This window comes from Pygoscelis adeliae, unplaced genomic scaffold (assembly GCF_000699105.1).
Source record: "Pygoscelis adeliae isolate BGI_AS28 unplaced genomic scaffold, ASM69910v1 Scaffold411, whole genome shotgun sequence".
Taxonomy (NCBI): Eukaryota; Metazoa; Chordata; class Aves; order Sphenisciformes; family Spheniscidae; genus Pygoscelis; species Pygoscelis adeliae.
Window position 1 is genome coordinate 1,430,370 of NW_008824111.1, and position 15,103 is coordinate 1,445,472.

Consider the following 15,103-nt stretch of genomic DNA (forward strand, 5'->3'; position numbering starts at 1 on the left):
GACGGTATTGTAAAGCACAGCTTATTTCTCACTTGAACATTGAAGCTTGTTTAAAAGTAAACAAAGCTCAGTGATTTATGAACTTACCCAGTATAACACATCAGTCCATCCTTCCATGGTTATACACTGGAATACAGTCAACATCGCAAATGCAAAATTATCGAAGTTGGTTATGCCTCCATTTGGTCCAACCCATCCACCCCTACATTCAGTGCCATTCATGACACACTGACGTCCATTCCCTGAGAATGCACAAGGTGCTGGATCTTCTTCAACTAGTATATCTGAAAATTGACCAAAAAACCTCAGACCTTTCCGTTCTCAAATTTTTGTGAGTTAACTCTTTGCACGAAGAAGTATCAACCCTGTTGGAAGGTAAATCCAGGTATCAAGCTGAGAAACACCAAGAAAGGCTATCTGTGGGAGCTTCACAGCTTTTAGTGTCTCTCACATCTGGGCCTTACAGCCTTAAATAGGCTAATCAAAACTGAATGTATAAAAGAGCTCAAGTAATTAAGCACTGGAAGGAAGCATGTAGTAATACAACATATCTTTTTAGACACATAGAGTCTACTTCATTACTTAGCTGATAGAAACGTACCCTTAGCCATCAGCTACTCCCTCATGATGTTTAATTCCTTCAAAATTCTCCCATAACAAAACACTTTGGTTTCATCATTTCACCTGGACAGAGGAACACCATTTTCTTTCATCAGTCATTTCAGAACTGCACTTCTTACCACACTACCACAATCTTGGAAGGAGAGACACTGCCAGATTGTGAACTCAGGAAAGTATATCTTCCCTGGAATAGGACTAGCTAGCTCTTCAGTAATCAGAGATTAGAAAAAACTACTGAGTTGTCCCTTGTGAACAGTCACCCTTACTATTTTCACTACTGACATTTCAGTTACACATTTCAGAAATGAAAACCTATTCAGAGCATGTTCTAGTCTCTAACTAGTTTGCACTGTTGTTGTTTAAATGTAATGCACTCTTCCTAAAATTATGAACCACAGTAAAAATTGGGGTTACAACAGTTCTAGTGCTTTGGCCCATGTTCTATTTCAAACTGAAATCCCACAGATTGGAATAAAACAAAATTAATCCCTTATTTTAGTCAACAGTTTCATGACTTACCTGAATCAATAAGAAAACAAGATTTGTGCATTTTTCCAATAAAAAGTTCCAATCCTATAATAGCATAGATTATGATTACAAACAATACCAAAAGGGCAATATGGAGGAGGGGGACCATGGCTTTTATAATGGAGTTCAGGACAACTTGTAAACCTAAAAGAAAAAAAGGAGATACAAGATATGAACCAGACTTCTATGTCTTGCCTTACCGAATTTTCTATAATTACACATTATTAGAAATTAATGATACAGGCATGCAGAGCGAATCAGTTTTAAAAAAAAATTCTACTGCTCAGAGCCACAAAATGTTCTGTAACATAAAATACTTTGTAAGAACATAAAACTTTGTGTCAAAGTCTAATTATTTCCTCTGTTAATAAAGGTTATGCCATAGAAGTCAATGCTTGAAATGTGTCACAAGAATTTATGGCTTTTTAGAAAGAAAGGGCATGTAGTCAGTATGTGGCTGTAGGTCATTTTATATGACCTTTAAAAAGTTCTGTGCTACAACCACAACTTTGTGGCAAGTCCTCAGAAAGTGTACACTCAGCCAATTACAGAACTGTATTTTTGGTCTGGAGAGAGAAATAGAGTATAGTTACCTGGGAAAACACATTTTTACTCTGAACAAACTTACTTTTTCATCATTTACCCCTCACATCACTTTCAGAACTACTTTATTTTTCTTTTCTTTTCTCCTTAATTAAATATTTAGCCAAATTTGGGTCTTACCAAAAGAAGTAAATCCCAGACTAATGAAGCTGCCACAGTACCAATGAGAACAAAATATGGCTCATTTTTATTTTAACAGACTTCCTTTCTGACATTTGATAAGACTACTTCTTTCCTCACTGAAGTTCTTTTGCTAAATATATACCATCACGATCATTTCCATGTAACAGACTATGATACAGTAAACACAGCATCAGGATTCTTCTTTTGAATGTCTTGGAAAGAGCCAAATTGTAAGCCATGAACCTCTTATTCAGCCCAAATAGATTTAGTAATTAATAATGTATTTAAAAAAAACAGGAAAGATTATCAGAAAATTCAATTGCTTTCTTTAAATAATATTGTTCTACTTTTCAAGTTTCCTAATTTATCTGTTAGCTCTACTGAGATAAACAGAAGGCATTCATGTGCATTGGAGGGGGCAGGAAATATGAAATCTGTAACGTGCTTTGGCATACACTTACCAACATATAAACTATTTTAGGACCACCTACACTTTCAGATCTGCAGGGTTTTGGAATTAAAAAAAAAAAATCGGAATTTTTTTTTCTGGTGTATTTGCATTTTAACATGTAATTTACTTTTATATAAAGCTTCTAAAAAGGAAGTGTATTCCCGTCTGCTTTTTGAACTGTGTAAGAAGATCATACACTGAATGAATTCACAATCCTTCATTCAACTTGAAATAGGGTATCATTCATCTCTAAACTCACTTGATATACATAACCAGATAACAAAAGTAGTCAACTTCATATTATCTCATTTCTGTTAGTGTCTGGAACAAGAAAGTTAAATAACCAGATCAGTTACATTATTCATTCCAATGGAATTAAATAGAAAAGAGCTTACTGGGCACTCCTGATACAAGCCGGAGAGGTCTCAATACACGAAAGGCTCTTAGGGCTTTGACATCAAAGCCACCAGGTTTGCCACCTGAGTGGCTGCCACCTTCTGTTTCTTTGGTTAATTGTTCCAATATTACACTAAATAATCTAGAAAATGAGATGAAGGGTAAGGTCATCACCATCCATTTACCATGCAATCAAAGGCATTAGGAAATTACTTGAACAGCAGATAATTCTGAAAAGCTGTTCAGCTGTCAAAATGAGAGGTATATTTACACATTAAATCATGACAGGAAGAGTTATGAAGTGCAAGAGTTTCTAATCCCTCCAGAGCGCGATGATCACACAGTATCCAATAAATTAACATTCTGCCTATATACACAATCTGCTATTTTTAAGTAAATGAAGCTACTTTGCCACTTCTTTGTTCAAACGTTTCAGCTGTAAGGTTTGGAGAATTATTCTTCTCTTTAGAACATGAAATAGATAATCACAAGAAACCATCTGTTTTAATTTTGGTAGAATATATGAACTCCAAGTGACACTGCAGTTCAATATTCTAAATACAGACAGCAAAAACTGAATATATGAAAAATAGAGTCCAACATTTAATAACACCAAAAAGATTTGTTTCTTACACATAATATCTTTGAGGATAAAAATACTCCCAGATGAGTCATTTATTATGTTGTATTTCTTCACTGCAGAAATGAGCTAGTCTCATTAGAACAGTTTGGAAAAGAAGAGTTTTCTTTTTCTTTCCCACTTCTAGCAGCAATTCAAAGTGATGCAAGTGGTTGAAGTCCAAAGTAATCTTAGGTTTATTTTAGTTTGGACCTGCTTTTCAGATGCATGGTTTTCTAGACTGTGGCTAGACTACGCAAACCATATTATCCTTTGCAGAGTCTGTAGTTCAGTAGTTGCAAAACTGAACTTCTCCTGAAAGGATTATCAAGTCAATAGAGTTTTGTAATCCTGAAAAATGTTTCACACTTGTAAAGGACTCCTGAAACATGCAGGTTTTTGGTTTTGTCAAGAAAAGTTTTCACAACTCTGTCATGCTGGATAGTTGCTAGAAATCATGTAATGTTTAATAGATTGCCCAAACTAGAATATTGAAAACTTTCTTCTCTTCCCCCAGTAAGCACAATACCCACCCCTATCCTGCTTCATTCTCCTCCAGAATGAAACCCAGCCACAAAGACTACAGATCTTAGAATGAACACCAGCAATCTACATACTGCTATAACCACAGAAATCCAGATGTTTAATATTTCAGCCCTATAATTTAATAGAAGCATAATTCTAAGAAAATGAGCCATCTCAATGATTTCAGAGTGACTATTCATGCTCTAAAGGCAGACATGATTAAACAGACTTCTGAATCAAGTCCCAGATTAAGAGAAGCTGTTTTCAGCCTGTCAGTCCATACATCATTCAGAAAATTAAAGGGCTACAGGCACAGGAAGGTGCTATGAGAGCTTTCTCTACCAGGACTTTATTCTTTCACAGAAATCAATGGAAATCACGTGGCACAGCATGCAGGCAAGCAGTAGACTGTTCTGAAAGTAATTCATACTCACTGGTTTCAGAGAGAAGTGAGAAAGACAGGAGAAAACATCGCATTCACAGCTATGTCTACAGCTCTGTCATTTTATGTCTATCCTATAAAGCCATTTAGGTATAAAAGCCATTGATCTCCTTTATAACTTTTAAAATTGGCATTTATTTTCCTGTACAGTTTACCAAAGTTTAAATGTCAAATTTGATGTTATGCAAAAGAGTCTCTATACTTGCTTCTCTTTTGCTAGTAGAGATTTCTTTTGGTATAATTAAGATTTATGCATTTGGACTGCTACAGTTTCTGCTGAGAAAGCACACAAAGCAAATTTAATCTAATACATCCAATGTAGGACATCATGGCAGCTCTTTCAAAGCTATTAAAATACCTAATGAAATTTCACAATGAAACTAGTCAAATAAAATCAGATCTGGAAGTGATTCCATATCTACCTTGGGTTATATATGAAAATCAATTTTTCACTGGGCTTTTAAGTATTAATTAAATAAGTGGATTCATGCTTGCTTACTTATGTGGACTGTATTCTTCTTAAAAGAAGAAACAAAAATATTGCTCACAGAGTGCAAGAACAAAAATACTGCTCTCAGTTTTGTCAGTGCTTGATGTGTTATGAAGGGTCCACCTTGTCTTCCAGGTAGACCGATGACAACCTACACAATAGTTTATATGCCAAAACTTTTGGTTTTGAGCTAGGATTTAAATCTTAGTGTGATATTTTAGGTATTTGATAAGATGTAGTCCTTTTTCTTGGTAGTTTCCTTGGATTCAATGTGAGCATTTGACCTAACTAGATTTAGCCTCCAATAATGAGTGTTTTATGAGTTAATGGAAAATTTTTTAGTTATCATGTATTTAGGACACAGCCAAAGATAGAGGTCATGTTAATTAGACTGCTCCAGGGTTACTGTAACTCCATGGTCACTTGACAAGAGGGAAGAGATCTATTCAAGTAACTGCCTGGCAAGAGAATAGAGCTCTTATGTGTGATAGTCTCCACACCTGCCCACCAAGCTTCCCCTTCAGGCACAGAGGCCAATCTGTTGAGAATGACCTGACCTGATGAAGGATCTATTTATACACAAATTTTAGTCCCGGACCAAAACTGCCTGAATGCTAAGCAACTGGCCCAAATATAATCTTCTCAGTAACATTTACTTTCTCAGAATCAAACAGTTATAAACTGGATATTCATACATTCATAATACTTGCCCAAATTTAATAACGCTTTACCACAAATTCCTTTACTTTGTGTCTTTTTCTTTTCCCTCAATGTAATGATGTGAGTTAAGAGCAGCACACACTAATTTCTGGGCCTTTTCAACTACAGGCAACCCTTGAAATAGTTCGAACTTAAAAATGAAATTAGAATTGCACACTGCATGCCAAGGTCTTCTCTGCAAGCCAGCCACAACATACAAAGTTATATGTTGATAATGTTCTCCATGTGCTATATCAATAAATGTTTTCAGTAAACAAAATTTACAGTACTGGAAATTTTTTTTTTTTTTTCAGTATAATCTCCTCCATATATAGGGAATTGGGGAATATATGCCTCAAGATTAATTCCCTAGATAGCTGAAGGTAGGATCTTCTCATGAACTAGCACAACCATTGACACGAAGTTGCTGACAAAAAGGCCAGATTTGTTATTTATCATAAGCAGGTGCATAACATAACTGTGGATGTTCCACTCTCCACTCTTCTGTAACCTGCGTAAGGCCTGAGCAGCCCCTCCTCTGAGGAGCAGAACAAACTCTCCAGGGTTTCCTGGTACAGCAAGGCGCACGGGGGGGGAAGGCATTTTTAGCATACATTCTCCCCCCAGCAAGCCAAAATCATATATACCTGGGGCCTGATGTGCAGCACCCCAAAGGAAAGTACTTAAGTGTCCAATTTTCCTCAGATTTTGGGAAAGTCATGGAATCATTCAGTTAACTCTGTCTCCCCTGACCACTCTCCTCCACTTCGAAACACGTGGGTTCTCCTAGAGGTCTCCATAGAACAGATGAACTCCGCATAACCGCAGTATAGGGATAAATGAATAAATAACATAGCAATGTACGGACCTAAACAGATCAACCTTTATCACATGGAAAGACATCAGCAGTTCACCTTGGAAAAAATCAGATGGAAAAGATTCTGCAAGACAACAACCAAGGAAAATTTTTGGCAGAACTCAGAATTCCCTGGGAACTTTTACTATAAAGCTGATTGCGCAACACAGCCTGCAGCCACAGATAGCGTTGAAATTTTTTAGGAACTTGTTTTGAATTCTTCCACTCGTATCAGTTCATTCTTTTACTCCAAAGGAATAGAAATCAAGCATAGCCCATTACTCATAGCCAAACAGACCTATATCTACCTGACTGTAAAGAAGATTTTAAATCTTTATATAATGAAGGATAAGTTACTTACCCTACTACTACTATTACAAAATCCAATAAATTCCATCCATTTCTAACATATGCATTGGGGTGTAATAATAATCCATATGCTATAATCTTCAAAAATGTTTCAACTGTAAAAATTATCAGGAAGGCATATTCTACTTTTTCCTGTAAAAGACAAAAAAGTACAATGAAAGACAATGTAATTTAACAGCTCTTATACTAGTTAGAATTTGCAGTAAGTGGGTAAGTTGTATTGATCAGGACTAAGGAGATAAATACTTCATGGCAGTTTATTTTACAGGTTTTAATTGCATAGCACTTAATGATAGCTGTACTGACAAGGTTATAATTACATAATTGCATGAGATTTTCCTGTTTTCACATTCTGTGAGAGAAAAAGGCTCTGTTTCTGCAAACATGGAAGTATACTGTACCTTTGCTTAAGCAAATAGTCCCATCCAGGTCAATAGGATTCTTTGCATTCATTAAAACCAGAAAATGCTGTAGAACAGGGCCCTGGAAATACCCTTAAAAGCTATGTAGTGGTATACTTACTTTCACTATTCATTATGTCAGCCTTTATTTAATTAGGACTCACAGAGTTCTACCTAATAAGGGAGTTTGAGACAGTGTTATCCCATACTAAGGAGAGTCAAAAAGTTGTAAGCTATGTAAGAGGGTCTTCATTTAATTTTACACTGCCTTGCAATTTTTTCACGTTGACATGGAAGTTTACATTGACTTATTCTTCCTTCCATGTCACCAGAATTTCCTTAAATCACCCTAACATGCTTGAAGAATTTTTAAGTTAATATATCACCACCTTGTATCATTGAAGCTCCAACTTCAGATTTGTTTCAATGCTTTTTTTAAACATCATTAGTTTCTTCATTTTACCAAAATTCTTACTTTAAACGGAGTTATACATTGAATCTCTTTTCCTAGCTAATTGGACAATATTTTTTTTTTTTTTTTTTTTTTTTTTTTTTTTTTTTTTTTTTTTTTTTTTTTTTTTTTTTTTTTTTTTTTTTTCCTATAGTAATAGCATATTTCATAGTAATAGCATATTTCATTTGGATAAATTGCAAAAGTCACTGCTATCAAAACAGATCAGTTGACACATTTGTTCCTTTTTACCTTCAGAAATCATCATTTCAGCACTTTGTATACTTTTCAATTATCTGTTGCTACGCAAATATTAGAGCCAAGCATAAGAGACACAAAGAGAATGATTCATTTTTTTTAACTTGTTCGGGAACACATGATGTTGCTCACTTATCACACACAGCGTTAAATGTATGGACTATAATTTATCAGTAAGGATTACAATCCTTATCATACTCATACCATATATCTCCTACTATCATATACTCAAATATAGCACAGACATTACACACAAAACTATGTACTTTCTATTTGTTACACAGATTGGCACTTTCACATACAACCAAATAAAAAACAAGCCTTGACCGTTTGTGATTTAAACAAAGATCTTTATATTCTCATGTGCAAAGTCTTTAATTTGGGAGGCTAGATTTCTTTTCCCTGTGAAAAGGCCATTTAGGGTTGGTTATGTATAGGATGCGATATATCCATTTATAAATCTGACACTGGTAACCTAATAAATGTAGAGGCTTATTAATAAACTACATACTCCTCTCCAGGTTTTCATCTCCAACAGGCAGCACCCTGGGATCACGATGAGAGGTAAGGTTTTCTCCTAGTGCAAAGCAAGGATTCCTGGATCTCATTCTCTGCTCAGGTCAGTCCCATACTCCTGCCTTTTTCCTCTGCTTTGAGTACACTTCATAAGCACTGTACAGCTTCACCAAAGGCAGGTTCTTCTCAGCTGCATTATATTTTGCATGAGATCTTCCAGCCCACTGAAACTGATGGACATCGTCCTTCTCCTCACTCCCTTCTCCTGATTTTTTTCCTAATTCTTACTTCTAAAGACTAAAATTGTCCCTTCCACTCTAATTTATCACCAATAAACTGGAACAATTACTGGATAACAAGAGTGAAGTGGCCTCACAGAAGAAATGTGAATGGTTTGTGCACCAAAAGCCATCAGATTTCTTTGGCTAGAGAGCACCACAGATGTTACAATATGAATTATCAGAATTCTTGAGAAACATACTGCAAAAACACTTAAATTCAAGCAAATCCTACCATGTATACATTTCACAATAACAGCTATTTCTGTCTCCCTGCTTATAACTAAGTCTGCAGCTTGGATATAGAAAGATAAATAATGTAAGACAACATAAGGAAGACAAAAATACTATGGTTGGCATTTGCTATGGGCAAAATATATATCAAAATCATAGTAGTAAAAGAAAAGGTGAGACAAAAGAGATAGAAAGTTTTATATATGCAAAATTTCAACAGCTTCTTTAGATAAAGGGAACATAGGACACAGGACTGGATGGGACCTTCTGGGCCAAGATGACCTCTTGGGTCATCATGTCCAGTGTCCTGTTATTACAGGCAAATATGTAGTTCAATTCCACCCATCAACCTACCAGATTCCATCCTAAAAAGCATCTTTGCCCTTCACTGCTCCCCTTCAAAGAATGTTCTAATGCTCTTCTATTATTTGGGCTAGGCACCAGCCCTAGCCTAGTCGCAGTGTAACTTGCTTAATGGTCACATACCCTTGGAGTTCATTTTAATGTGACAGTTCAAATCTAACAACTCTACCCTATCACTTTTAAAAAAAAAATTGGTCTTGTTCCTGTTTATTTTATTTCCCTTTTATGGAAGCAGGACTGTTTCTTATTTCCTAAACAGTATTGCAAACATGCTATTCAAACAATATGGGATGTAAGACAAGCTCATTTTTTAAACCAACTGGTGGGCTTAAGGTCAGTGTGTGTCACTTCGCAGATGGACCATAAGAAACCTTGACAGCTAGACCAATAGAAGCCACATGAATCTCAGCAAGGAAAAAATGTAAAGTTCTGCACCTCAGGTTAAATAATCCCACATCAATATGGGCTGAGAAAGGACCTGGAAGTCACAGTGGGCACCAAGTTAAATATGCGCTTACTGTAAATCAGACAAATTCCACATTGGGCTGTATTAGCAACAGCATGGTGAGCAGATAGAGGGAAATTATTATCCACTTCTACTCAGTGCTGAGGCTGCAACACTACTACAGTTTCGGGTCTCTTAGTTCAAAAAGGGTGTTGAGAAAGTGCAGACTCTAGTGAAGGAAAGATCTCCTCTCCAGCAAGGAGGATCTCCTCTCCATCAAAGAGGTGGCTAAGTGAAGGTCTAACAGTAGACTACAACTACTTGAAAGGGGGTTAAAGACTACAAAGCCAAACACGAAGTAACGGCACATGGTAAACTAAGGGAAAACAGCCACAAGCTGCAGGTTTGGAGGTTCACAGGATGTTAAGAAAAACAACTTTATCAGAAGGGTAGTGCAGAACAGGAATATGCAGCTTCAAAGCACGAATTTTTGAAGATGCAGCTAGGCAAAGGTACAGCTGACCTGATCTAGTGCTGGTGACAGTCCTGCTAGGAGCTGAAGGACTAGGTAACCTCCAGAGGTGTCTCCCACAGAATTACAGTTCTGTAATTTCTATTATTCTGATATGATTCTGATAATTCTTTCATGATCATAGCGAAAAGTACGGATAGATTCAGGGCATGTACAACTACCTACACCCACTACACATTCAACATGTAAAAGCCCCTGCGTTCTACATGATGTTGAACACTAGAAAAGTTTTCCTTCCTTTCTGTGGAAGAATAGAAGTGTTTCCTTCCATTCTTGTTCCCTGTTGTAAAGCATATATATGCCTAGTTCCAGAATTTGCCCCTAGAAACATATATTCATAATAGATACAAGATAGAACCAGGGATGATGCTATTAACGGAGCCAATTGCACAAGGGAAAGATGCTTTGTAACAACAGCCACTGGGCAATCCAAGAGCCGCGATTTCTTGAAAACCTTGAGAAAAGGAACACAGATATTTCTATACATCTACAACCAAAAATGCCTATTATTTTCCAGTGTTTCATTTTTCGTCCCTTCCTCCTTTCCTTCCTTCTTCTTTCATGCTCTCTCACACTCACTTTTTTTTTTTTTTAAATTACAACTTGTGTCTTCCACAGAGGCCAGAAGAATGATTTGGCCCAGTAGTTAACAATATTCAAAGTGCAGGCCGTGCTTTCTTTACAGACTGTTTGGGTTTTTTTTAATAAGTAGGCAGCCAGCAGATGTTCTAACACAAACTGCAAAGTTAACAACCTGCTCACCCTCAGGAAGGTACTGGCAGTCCCTTCTCACACTGCCGTAACTTCTTGCCAGTCACTACGGACATCAATTTTTGCCTCTGCAACCGATACACATCTGTAGGCCATGTGTCACCTAGCATGTCCAGAGCTTAAGCAACCATTACTCAAGAGTAAATAAAGTTTAATCTATCATACCATTTTCAGTATTATTGGAAGAGTTGCAGAGGTAGGGTTGCTATGTAAAAATAACTCTAAAGCAGTAAGAAATAATTTTAAAAATACAGGCTGAAGACTGCAGTTCTAACAGTTTGATGCACACATTTATCTGCTTTCTTTACTCTATAGTGGAGAAAACTATCCCTGCACATCTTATTTTGTTCAAATTAGTTGAGGTCTTGAAGTGAATACTTTATTTCATTAAAAATGGAACTAGGAACACTAAGAAATAAGACAACCAAACAAACAAAAAGGAAATACATAAGACTGTCTGAAAAACAAAATCTGTATTAAAAGAAGCTGAGAATACAATTTTGGTTCTAAGAAACTGCACAGATTAATAGATATTAGAAATTATGTACAATTTCTAATTTATTGTGTTTAGTTCTATATTGCATCACAAAAGTAGCAGAGAAAAAATGACAGCTGTAAATCTAAAGATACGACGCACAAAAATGTCTGTGTTACTAAGGATCTAATCCTATGGCTGTATAGATTAATAGTAGTTTGTTCACTGATTTGATACCATGCAGAGCTAGGTCATCTCTCTTTACCATGGGCTGACTCCTGCAAAGGCTGTCTAACACTTTTGTTAACATTGCTCAAAATCTTGAAGTCTCAGCAATCTTTTTCTGAATATATGATGCAACAACAGGACTGATAAGATACACTGCCTTTCTGACAGAGACCAGTGAGCTCTGCTTTGATATTGATCATGGAGTACAAAACAAAGGCTACCCTTATCGACTGAATTTCAGTGAAGTCATTAAAACTTCATGTTCTCAGCAAACAAATGCATTTCCTTTCTTATTTTAAGTAAATCAGCTTAGCAGAAACCCTGTTGCTCAGGAAGAAATCTCTTCCCCCCCCTCCCTCCCCAGCCAGATGGTGTACATTAGTCATCATTTATTATCTTCATATTTTCAAAATCTCTGAAAGAAATATGCGAAGCTACTGTTACACGTTGTAACGTGAGGCACCAAAACTCTGCATTTAACTTAAGATGTCTCACAAGATAATTGTTTCAAAATAAAAAGTTATTAATTTGCAGAACTTTAATCTATTATGCTATGCAATTTAGTCTTCTCATATTAATTTCTACTCCCTGGGCATCAGAGATCGGGATTACTTCTTAACTGGGGGGATACATTTTTGCACCCAGAGTAACATACATGTATCAGAGTAAAAACTGCTTAGCAGATAAAGTGACTCAATTTAAGCAAAATAACAAAACTGATCAACTTTCTGCAGTTTAGACATACACAAAACCAGATACTTTGACGTTCTTGATTTGGGGACTAATAATCAATCATGTGCTATTAAATAAGATGTGTGACTGATGCCTTGACAACATACAAAGCCATTTATCTTTTTGACAAACAGCCATTCTTTCAAATTCTGCCACTGGGAAAACACAGCATTTATAAGACAGAAAAGTAACTAAGTTTTTAATTTCGAGATAGAATAATTTTATTTTTCACTTCATATACTCGTATTCCCCTGAAAATCATTTGTGAGCTGCACCACAGTAATACTAAAAAAAGGAAAGTAAACCTGTTTATTCCCACATGTGGAAAATGTTATAGCACTTTCCCAATACAGAAAATGAAACAAACGTGAAATCCATATACCTGGCAAAAAGAAAACAGCACTAAAGCTTTGTTTGATTCTGCTTTTAAAGCCGATGAAATAATTTACTTCCTAGATTAGACATAGAAATTACTCTCCCTTTATTAGAAGAATTAGAATTATTTATCACTCAAGAATTCTGTGATAACTATTGGGTTAACTATGTCTTTAGATACATAACAGCAAACAAGGGAGGGAGAGTTTGTAAAACAGTTTTAAGGATTTGTGTTCTGATCGATCCAGTTAAATTACGTTACATCTTCCTGACCAGTCCTGATCCACCTGAGGATACAACTACTGCTGTCAACTGTCAGATGTCTGCATCGGTGTATCTTGTAAGTGCAGCTTTGCTTTTCAACAGAGGAGCTCTGCAGCAACTTTAGGAATATAATTACATACCCATAATTATACTTCTTTAATACAGACATGGACCAATAGACATTGTTCCCACACTTCAAGTGCACATGACGTTCCATGTACATGGGACCATTTTATGTTTGACCAGCAACATCCCCTTGTTTGACCAGCAATGTCCCCTGACCTTAAATTGCTCCCAGGACACCCTCATCCCCACATCTTGGAGTACAAAGAGTTGGACAGACCTCAATTCCTGAGGACTAGGATTCCAGTATGGAAAAGGAGACAGCTTGTGTAGACATTGTATCTTAAAGAATCATTTAACTGCTCATGTGGATTCCACTTTGGTGACTAAATTATCTCTATGTTTCTAGTTGAGTAGCAGCATTCCTCCTTAAAATGTAACTGCTGAACAACTCTATCAAAAAGGCACCCCATCGAGATATATATGCTAAAGAAAAATGTTTTACGAAGGTGTGGACAAAGATCTTAGTAGTTCTTTCCAAAATTCAGAAATTTGGAAAGGATTAGTGGACAAAGTACTGATGTGGCTAAGCCACTTTCATATATTAACTTATAATACATCTTTATGCATTCAGAAGCCTGTTTTGGGAAACTTTGAGAATACATTTCCTAACCCTTATGATACCATCCAGAGGTCAGAGTCCAAGCATGTTCTTGAATTTACAAAAGTAACTACTACAAAAAGTGTAAGAAATTTAGCCTTAGTTGTGAAAGTCTGGAACAATAAAACAGAAATTAATACATTGGCTCACATGTAAAATCCAGGGCAACTCTGGGCAGGAATTTGGCATTAGGCCCCGAAATATCTCCGATCTTCTGAGGCTCTTTATAGGACACCATCATACTACCACAGATCCAGATGCTTTGGCAGTTAGCACTGGTGCATCTGATAGCAAGGTTGATACTTAAAAGTCAATACCAAATGCAAACTCCATATTTAGGAGTAGAACTAAGTAGATGCTACACACCATAAACATTCTTAAACAGGTTTTATATAAAACTGAAGGGATTTCACATTCCTAGTACCACTGCCAAGCAGCAAATCTCACCCACAGCATTTCCACTGTTTCCAAAGAGGACACAAAATCTTTTCATCTCATTTGAACTGTGAATTCACAATCACTTGGTGTAGCACCAATTAACAACAGTTATTAACAACAGTTACACCCTCTAGATCTCAAGCAGGCATTTATGCTTGCAAGAAAAGAATGTGCAATAGGACATCTCAAATACTGAGCACAGCAAATGAACAAAATGGATGTGCAAGTTATACACTGAGCTATATCCTCTAAATGCATTGTAGGCCTGCATTTCATCTTTGAGTGTGATTGCTTCCCATATTTTTAATCATGTATTTTCCACTTTACTTTGTGAATAACACAATAATGGAGATATAGTTAAACACCTCAGTTCTGTAAATAAGCATTTGTACAGACAGGAAAGTGTTGCATCCAAATGACAGATTTTCATACGGAGTACAGGCATCTGTGTGGATCCGTGCTGGTTTTGTTCATGTAAAAGCTCTGTTTAGTACATATGCTAAATACCTATTGTCCATTCGTAACACTAAATAGGAAAAATCCAAGTTCTTTGTCTAGTTTTTTCCTACGCTATATTTAGGCGGAACTCTCTCTGCTCTCTGACAGGTAATACAGAGCTTTGCTGAATAACAGCTAGGTGGAAACAACAGACATATCCATTCTGTATGTACCTTATTAAATACACTATTCGCACTCCCTTACATACCCTTATAGAGGCACAGACTATCTGTTTCACATTGTTCTGAAGGAACAAGGTAACTGGCATGATTTTGGAAATTTGCTCATAAGTGACTAAAACTGTAACAGACCCCCCCATAAATTTACCATCTACTGAAAAATTATCAACAAAGGGACAATGAACCAATCACTTCGCATTGACTCTATATTTGCAAGGT

At 36.3% G+C, this 15,103-nt stretch overlaps 1 protein-coding gene across 1 annotated transcript in view; it reads right to left on the bottom strand.

Annotated features, from left to right (window-relative positions):
* Positions 1 to 15,103, bottom strand: part of CACNA1D (calcium channel, voltage-dependent, L type, alpha 1D subunit) — a 207,631-nt gene that overhangs the window by 127,449 nt on the left and 65,079 nt on the right. The window contains exons 4-7 of the mRNA XM_009334220.1: positions 6,715 to 6,854; positions 2,722 to 2,864; positions 1,141 to 1,293; positions 88 to 284 (exon numbers count right to left, since the gene is read on the bottom strand). Of these exons, the coding sequence (XP_009332495.1) occupies positions 88 to 284; positions 1,141 to 1,293; positions 2,722 to 2,864; positions 6,715 to 6,854 (633 nt within the window). The remainder of the gene's footprint in view (positions 1 to 87; positions 285 to 1,140; positions 1,294 to 2,721; positions 2,865 to 6,714; positions 6,855 to 15,103) is intronic.